The following is a 9,313-nucleotide window of genomic DNA, read 5'->3' on the forward strand; positions in this document are numbered from 1 at the left end:
AGTGGGGAGGAAGAGAGAAAACGTGTCACAATAGGGAGAGTATGTCAGAATAGGATAGGTGACAACAGCATTACCTTTGGGCAGGACGCCAGGCAGGTTAATTAAAGCACTCGTGAGAATTTTCATGTGGAAACAATATTGGTGAACAATAAAAGGGCCTGATTAATTGTCAAAAAGCACAGTGACCACGCCAACCTTATCTTTCGCTGACTCTGTGCAACAGACTGGAAACGTGACTGGAATAACTGGCACCAAAGACTTCGATACAAATTTATTGAAATTTTTTGTGAACTTCAAAGCGAAACAAAAATAGTACAAGAAAACCAAGAACTTTCAACATTTTATAACACAAAATATACCTTCATTTATTTTTTTTAACTCTCGACACTTTCAAGCTGTAAGCATAAAATTTCCATTCATTTGTACACACGAAAGAAATTCCCGAAAGTGTCTTCATTACTTCTCAAGCAACTGGTGAGCTGTCCCCGCCCCCCCAACTCTAAACTGTAATGACAGTAGCACTTTAACACTGAAACAATGAGAAAAGCTTTTAAAAAATGGCACATCTTGTACTCAGGTCTACAAGGTTTTTTGTAAATGTAGTAGCATGGTAACACATTGCTGGGCAAAGTAACGGTGTCGGCACTCTGGTTAATAGAAGTTGTACTGAAAAGCGTTTGAACCAAAAAAGAAAGGCTTGGAGCCTTATATACAGATGTATGTACAACAACAATAAATTAAAAGTATAATTTCGAGTATTCTAATTTCAGTATATTTACACGTTATCAAATAATTACATAAATACTTTATAATAGTCTCCGTTTCTTTCTGTTATTGCATATATGTAAAAAGCAGATTTGACATCTACAACCAGAACTACTGTTGGTGCCAGGAATCTGCAGCAACCCTTCCACTTCACGCTACTTTTGTTTTCCTTGTTTGTTTAAGTTTGGGGAATTCGATAATATCAAGGTTCTACACTAGCATTTTAAAAAAAGAAACAAGACTGAATGTAGGTGGGTGACATGCAAAGCCCTTTGTGGCCTTTCTGTATCACCTTCCCATCAAGGGGAGCTGCCCCGGGTTGACCGATCTTGTTTGCTCTCTAGTCCACTGACCAGGCGTTGAATGTTCTGGAGCTGGTTGGGCGCTTCTTTCTCGGAGCACTGTTTCGGCGACACGGAGACCGATCCCGAGGACCTGCTGTTTACCTCCGACCCGGAGTCCAGGCCCGCTGACACCGGGCTGGTTGCCATACCGTTCACCTTCGCCTCGCTTGGGTTGGACAGACTAGGCACGGCGGTGGTCAGCAAGTTGCTACTGTCCATACCGGGCACGGGGAACGTGTAAGGGCTGTACCTCAAGCGAGGTCTGACTGCGCTGAGGAACGGGTGGCGATGTGCAGAGGACGCGACAGATGATGGGACTGCACCGGGCATAGAGGCGGCGGCTGCAGCGGCCATGTATGTATAAGGGTAGGGGAACAGGCTACCAAAAGGTGACATCGCAAGGCCCTGTCAAAATAACAAGAAAAGACAGTTTATGTTTTCAACAACTCACGTCAGTAACCGATTTTTTTAAAAAAAGTGATGGATTGATTTGTCTGAACTACCGCGTCCAATAAAATTGTAACCCAGCAAAGATCAGACTAATGCAAGGACGTGTATAAAATTTACCACCATCAAAAAAATCAAAATCATAACGGGACATCTTAGAAAACTCTCAATTTCTGTCAAAGAAACACTTTGGGGGACTCAAATAGCGTGGCTTCCGATAGCCAAAATAACGGACTGTAACTACAACTGAAAATCTAGAATATCTCGCTCAGACAATGTGAGAAGTGAGACAGAAGTCAGGTGGGAGTGATTCCCATCAACAGGAACATTAAACTGATCGAAAAGATTCCCTTTTGCATTGAAAGTGAACTTTTAAAAAGCATTTTTAAAGTATCAATTCACCAGGCGTTTACAATCATTGTAAGTTTTAAAAAATAAGCTTGAAACCTTTACATTAAATGGAAAGGTGACTCCTGCATTCTGTGTTGGTGAAGCCTGGTTTCTAACTTTATTTCTCTGTCTTGAGTAAACATCAGTACATAAAACAAAGGTAACCCCCCAGTTTCCACCATGTATTAGTCACACCGGAATTAGGACCTCTATATAACTCAGTAAATAAGAAGAGGACGAATAGAATTGTACCTGAGAAGCCAGGACATGTTGTTGGAGGTGAAATGGGAGAGTTGCCGCTGACCCAGCGGGTAGTCCTTGCTGTGAGGAAACAAGCGTGTCCAGGCCACTGATGCCGCTTGCGGAGCCGGACATTGAGGCTAGCAAGTGGCCCATCCCCGCTGCCATATTGGGGAATGCCCCACCCATTGCAAACTGGCTGGGGTGCAAGAGGAGAGGGTGCCCTGCGCCCACGGGGGTGAAGAAGTGCTGGCCCGATAAGTTGTGAGAAAAGGCGAGATTTTGTAAGTGTCCATGATTTATGTGCGACACCCCATCCGTCTGCACCGTCAGCGGTGAATAGGACTCCTTGTTTAACCCATTGGATTCCTCCACTTTCTGCTGGTGGTCTCTCGCCGGGCTTTTAACCTCGGGGCTCTCTCCGTTAACGGCTCGGGAACTTGCCGATGGGTTTGTCGGGCTCCGCTGGGGTTCCCTGGAGTTCTTCTCAGTCCTGGAGCTTTCCTGTTCTCTCATTCTGCTCACAGCCTCCAGTGAGCGCGGGTGAGATTTGGCAGAAGTGGCTTCCTCCTTTCGCTCCTCGCCACTAGTCGATAATTTCCCGCAGTCAGCGCCCTCCTGGATGGGCTCATCTTTACTATCGAGGTCGCTCTCGTCATCATCACTGTGTAGAGCTCCTGGAAAGCAGTAATTTTTTTGTTTTACTTGACTTGTTGAAAAGTAGAAGAAACAGCATAAATATGGTGGCACTTCTGGTAACCAAACAGCAACGATAATTGTCAGTTTTTTTAAAATCAATCTGATTACAGCAACATTAACAGTGACAATTCTGAGGAAGGGTCACTCAACTGAAACGTTAACTCATTTCTCCCCACAGATGCTGCCAGACCGGCTGAGCATTTTCAGCAATTTCTGTCTTTGTAACTGTGACAATGATCATTTAGCTGCAAGAAATCAAAACACTTTTTTTTCTTGGGGTGGGGGAGGAGCTGCTTTTTTGATTCATATACCTTAAAAACACAAAAGGAAGACGCCAATCTGTAAGAAACTGTTTCACTGATCAGAGAAATTCCCAATCCTAAAGATACTTAAAACCTATTAAATTCGATACAATATCCAGCAAGCATCAAACAAGTGGTCATGGTTTTAGGTCACTCGCTTCTACTGGGGAGACTGCAGAAACTAAGGAGTGTTATCTTGTCCGGAGTTATTCGGTTCAGAGGGAGGCGATAAGGATCTTCAAGACAAACAGACACCCAATTAATGGGCACAAACCTCGTCACGCCTTATATGTAAAAGAACAAACAAAATAATAACCTTTTAGATTCGCGGTTCCTGGTGTGGAGACAGCGGGGGACGTGGATTGACCGAAGCATTTGAAAGCCGGCTGTTCGCTGGATGAATCGTCCGATGTCCCATTCTCTTTCGACCCCTTCTGCTGTTCCTCATAAACTCGTAGCGATTGAATCGCCAACTGTTTTCTGTTTTGAACAACAGGGAGAAAAGGGAAGGACAATCACTTGCGTTTTTTTTTAAATGATCAAATAATTGCCCTTGTCATTTTCCGTTTTATTTCACCCTAGCAAAGCTAAGCCAGACTATTAAAGTTGGATCAGGTGATGATTTGAGCCGCACTACTCTGAGGGCATGCTCACAATCTGATAGCCTTTTCCCATCTTCTAAAAATAACAGGCAGAACATCAAACATAAAACGAAAGATACTGCACGGTGGCAAGGTGCAACAAGTAAACAACAGGCAGTCCTCATTTTCTCTTTCTTTGCGTGCTCCCAAGAGTTTGACAGTGTCCTCATCAAGATAGTGATTAGGATCATGAGCGTAACCAGGCCCAGATTGACAAACAGACTCCAGCTGAACTGAAACTTACCTCTTCTCTCTTCTCCCATTTCCTGTGTCGCGAAAGCCCTTAGCGAACGGATTGTTGTCGATCTTTAACTGGGTTATCTAGATGGGAAGATAACAAGTATGATCATATTCATCGCTCTGCAACACAACATAAAGTATAATATTTACAGGAAGTTCGCGGGGTGAACTCTGCGCTGCCGCAAGTCACTGAGGGAAATCAGTGACCACTCGATTTAGTTTTCGAATATACTATTGTATCTGATTGCTATTTATAGCATAAAATGTCAAATTATCTTAAAGCAGCCACCGCACTGTATACTTCAATACGGCCTATTATTCTTCTCTGTGATCCGCACTTCTTATATTTCTTTCGCTATAATTCTATCGTATTAAAATTCAAGCCACCATTGCACACAGCCACATTGCAAAAATGTACGGGTTTGGTTTTACTGTATTAGGCTCATATGTATTTATTTTGTTACATGTGAGAATGTAAAGTTCAAAGCCAGTGATTTACCCCCGCATAAGTCACCTTCGTGTCATGCTAACCCGCGTGTGAGCGAGTGTTAGACAGCCAGGCACTTCATGCGTGGGGGGTAAAACTGGTCTGGCGTCCACATTGTAACTTGCCTACTGTTGACAGTCAACAGTGACTTTATTGCCCGTTTTCGTCTTCTTTTCAATCGAAAATTTAATGAGACTGAAACCATTGTCATTTAAATAATGAACTGAAGATAACAATGCAATTGTAACTGAAGATATAGAGACAGACCAAAAAAAACATTAAGATACCCAGAATGTTAACGCCATCTCACTTATCATGTTAACACCCTTTTAGTAATCAGTTTTTATTCTGAGACTCGTAATAATCAACTGTGCGCCAACCAAAAATTATCAGTTTACTGCAGACAGTGGACTTAGCTGTTATCAATAACGTTAGCCGACTAGCTAGAAGTCTGATGAGGTGTTAAATGCCAACAAAAAAAGTTCTGTAAAACTATTTGCGTGAAACCATCACCAATAATTAACTGATCATCATCAGAGGCTTTTGATACCTGCACTAAGCCAAATACTCTCATGTAACACATTGTGACTTATAAAGATTCGTCAAGAGCTTGTGTTTTCTGTGAGCGGTGCGAAAAGCCTTGTTTGATTTTTTTAATGACAAATTTAATGACAGCTTCAGGATCGATTAAATCCTATTATCTGGCAGAACACGTCTGGCATAAACCCACAACCTATACAAATATGAGTACAGGAGAGGTGCTGCATAAGCGACCTCATGCCAAAACCAACAGTACAACACAAAGCCATAAAATCTATATGAGCTCTTGGATGTGCCGAATATTTAACAAACTTTCTTGCAGATTAAGTGAAATTTCCAATTAAAATAAGCTTGACCAGAATAAACTAAAGAAGTGGCCGACAAACAATAAAAGGAAGTTTCACCAAGGCTTCAAGTTTTGACTCTAATGACAACAACTACAGTACATCTGCAGACAGATCAAAATCCGTGTAAAACACACTGCTTTACTGCAAATTAAGAAGTTACTTTTTCCTTACTCACCTTATCATTTTGATATGCGGTGACGGCAATGAATTCTGTCTCAGGAAATACATATGTTCTGAAAGTACTGTAAGGAAGTTTCAAAATGTCGTTCGCACGAACAATGTGAAATCTGGGCTGATACTTGTGCATGGAGTTTAAAATAGTCTAAAAAGAATAAATCAAGGAATTACAACTCAACAACGCGCGTGCAGTTGCGAAGATGATATGACTCTTCCTAACTTTGTCAGGTTCCTGTTAATGTCAGTATTGTATAATTTTACTTTTTAATCGCAAGCTACATATTAATAGTTTACCAGCGATAATACAAACTAATATCCAGTCGAGAAGATCCCCCATGAAAGGACAGAGTTCAGAAGGAGTGTGAACAGCTGACAGTGTGATAAGATTTGCACTATGGCCTCGCCTACTGTTTGAAGACATAGAAAGTTAATACCACCTGATCTGGAAATATATAATGCCTATCTATGTATTTTGTATAATTATATATGTTATGTATATAAATATGTCTGTAATTCTTCCCCAGAAATTAAGTATTAATCAAACCGGCAAGTACTGAAGTATCTGGTTTTAACTGAAAATGCTGTCACAAGTAGCAAGTGACTGGTAAATAAGTATAAATAATTCCCATTTATTCAGTATACTGTTTTCGAATGCCATATTAAAATGCTTTAACTAACGGAACAACTGCAATGGTCATTGATACTACAGTGGCTGCATTTATTTTCTCTCCAGCGAGCATGATGCTTAATACATTGTAGATTTGCCAAAATGTGTTAGTTTGCAAATATTTTCCACTACAAGCCATTTGACATTACTGCGAAATTTACAAACTGAAAATTGAGAGAGAAAGTTGACACGTGATTATGCCTTTATCATTTTCAGTGCGGTGGAAAATTGTAAAAATATCATCCAAACGATCAAATACTTGCAATCCCAGACGCTTAAAATGGCCGATCTACACAATACCTCAGGTTAGCAGAACACAAGTCATGATCCACAGAAAATACAAAACAAAGCGGAAAATTCCTCATGGCAACAGGACTTAGTGCTATATTTTTAACTCCTGATGGAGAAAATATTATTCTAGCCGACCGCGGCTAAAGTAAACATATGTCGCCATGCTTGCTATATATTGTTTTTAAATCATTCACAGAATTGTACAGAGGTTCAGAGGTAAAAATATGAAACTTACAAATCCGTGTTTGTCGGAAATATTGTTTGTCAGTTTCAGCTTGTGAAAAGTGACGACTTTAGACATCCATTGCTCCCCAGTAGCAGGGCTATCAGGATGAATGTACATTCGCTTTGGCATTTCAGGGTCAGCTTTTCCGGCTACCATCCAACGTGAGTTGTGGAATTTGTACCTACAGTCATCTGCCGCCACAATATCCATTAACAAAATATATTTGGCCTTCTTATCCAGACCGGTGCATCTAACTTTAAATGGCGGGAACATTCTCCTGTAAGAAAGCATTAAATTGACTTGTTTTTTTTCTTTGTACAGACTGTCAGCAATGTAGTCCTCAGGAAAGTCAAATTAGAGTTAGGTTTCTATACTATTTCTGAGACTGGAGCCTCTGATTCCCAGGCATTTGGTGCGTGAAACATATCAGCCTGTAGTAGGTAATTGAAGTATTGTAAAGCAGCAACAATGTTCCTTGTTAGAAGTGGTTAATGTTTGTATTTTTTTAAAAAAGCCCTGCTCTTTTTACATGATGCAGGCCTAAACTAGTGACACAGCAGCACCTAACTGGAGATACTTAAGCTTATACTTCAATGTTTCAAAATTCTAACAAGGATGATTCAATCCTTACCGAAGGTATTATATACAATGATTACCTGGATAAGGCCACGGCTAACTCAACGTTTACGATTTATAAGCAACAATAAGGTGCAATTTAAAAAAAAACAAATCTGCGTGAATTAAAATACTACCATCGCAGGGGTCGTGAAAATAATCTACTGTGCGTTACCCCTCAGCCCGCGAATATATGTAAGGCCCCCAGCCCTCGGTACACACGCACAGTCGGGACCCTTGAATCTTATGTATGGTTTGGAGCCTTAAACTCTGCAGTCAGTACGTCTTATATGCAAGGCGACCGAGTGTTCTCCTGTCGTTACTCAGATCAATTGAATGGATGAATAAAACTTCCAACTAAGTCAGTTTCATCAACCGGCCCTCTACCGGTCCCATGTGACCTCCCCTTTCACGAGGAATAAGCTATTTCGACTAATATCATTAGCACTTATTACAGCCAAATATTTGATCGAGCTTGTGCCCTTGCTAGTCTGGCGATGTCTGATCTTAAAAGGCAAGGAACATAATAAATGGTTTGAAGACGGTGTGCTATTTCACTGAACAAGTGGCTGCATTTATGGAGAAAAACTATTTCAGCAAAATGGACATGTTATTTTAAAATAAAACCTCTGACAGATCACACGCGAACATAGCTGGCCGCTATTTTCAAATAAATCTATTTTGCCTATTTGATCCTACAACTTGCTAAAATATATATTTATCGTGTTGTCAAAGCTAATCAAGGTTGGATATCAAAAAGGCTCGAATGTTTTCTAATCAGTGAGGCAGGCATTTGCATCTTGCGGGGAAAAATTCACTCTACCTTCCAGATTTGGTGATAACCATTTCAGTGCCACACTTGTGAAACTGATCCCACAAATCTTTCGCTTCGAGTATAACTTTCGGATCGTCTTCCACTTCTTCCTCGGGCTCCAGAGTCTTAAGAGGCCTCAGATGCGAGGGCTGGTGGCCCATTGCAGACAGAGCGATTCCGGCCTCACCTGCGCCTACAAGCTGATCCATAACGGGCTTGCCTAGTCCGGCGGAGAGACTGAGAGCGGCCGAGCCGGTCGGAGGCAGGGCCAGAGCCGGGAAGAAAGGAGGCTGCTGTCCCAGCACAGCACTCATCGCAAAGTCCGGTGCCCGGTGAGGTAAGAACGGATGATAAGCCATGCTTGTCCCCGGAATAACTGGCTCTCTCATCGGTAAATTCATCCACTCCCCGGATCTCTGTCGCACTGCCGCTTACAAGCGCGTCATTATTAATATTATTGTGCTCTTCGCTTTTCAGATAAACTGAAAGTAAGACTGGCTGGAGGTGGCACAGCAGAGACGCATCTCCCCAAACAGTCAAGTCCGATCTTTCTGTATGTGTGTGTGTATGTGTGCGTATTGCGAATAGCTGAACACTGTTGATTGGCTATTTGACGCTTTCGGACCAATTGTGTGGCTCCATAGGCGTGGTTTTGACAAGTAAAGCCGGGGATAGATGAGTTATAAAAAGAAGGTGTCGGAAACGGTAACGTACAGCGAGGATCACTGCTTCAGCCGTGTGAATATGTCAACATCATTAGAGAGGGAGGGGGGTGGGAGTTACTAATGTGGTTGGCGGGGTGGGGGTGGGAACACCAGCCAATGGAAAGGCGCAGGGCCCGCCTCAGGTGGCTTCAGCCACCATCGACTCCCAGGAAACCAGACGGAGGAAAGATCATGCGTGTGTCCAGAGGCAAGCTGACTCTCAGCCCAATCTGTCTCATTCTCGCCGTTATATGCAATCTCCGCCACATCACTCCTCCCTTCACACTGATCTGCCGCCTTCTAAAGCCAGCGATGAGCATTCATGTACATTCAGTGTTGATTCGGGCTGGGATGGGGATGGTCAGCGTTTCGAGACT

At 42.2% G+C, this 9,313-nt stretch overlaps 1 protein-coding gene across 1 annotated transcript; it reads right to left on the reverse strand.

Annotated features, from left to right (window-relative positions):
* Positions 1–259: 259 nt before the first annotated feature.
* On the reverse strand, positions 260–9,046 carry tbx3a (T-box transcription factor 3a). The gene is made up of 7 exons (XM_048555861.2): positions 8,242–9,046; positions 6,813–7,080; positions 5,618–5,764; positions 4,073–4,149; positions 3,504–3,667; positions 2,199–2,863; positions 260–1,514 (listed from the first exon to the last, which is right to left on the reverse strand). Exons 1-7 carry the CDS (start codon positions 8,631–8,633, stop codon positions 1,065–1,067), a joined length of 2,163 nt encoding a protein of 720 aa, XP_048411818.1. The 5' UTR covers positions 8,634–9,046; the 3' UTR covers positions 260–1,064.
* Between the last annotated feature and the right edge of the window lie 267 nt (positions 9,047–9,313).

Source organism: Stegostoma tigrinum, chromosome 26 (assembly GCF_030684315.1).
Source record: "Stegostoma tigrinum isolate sSteTig4 chromosome 26, sSteTig4.hap1, whole genome shotgun sequence".
Classification (NCBI taxonomy): domain Eukaryota; kingdom Metazoa; phylum Chordata; class Chondrichthyes; order Orectolobiformes; family Stegostomatidae; genus Stegostoma; species Stegostoma tigrinum.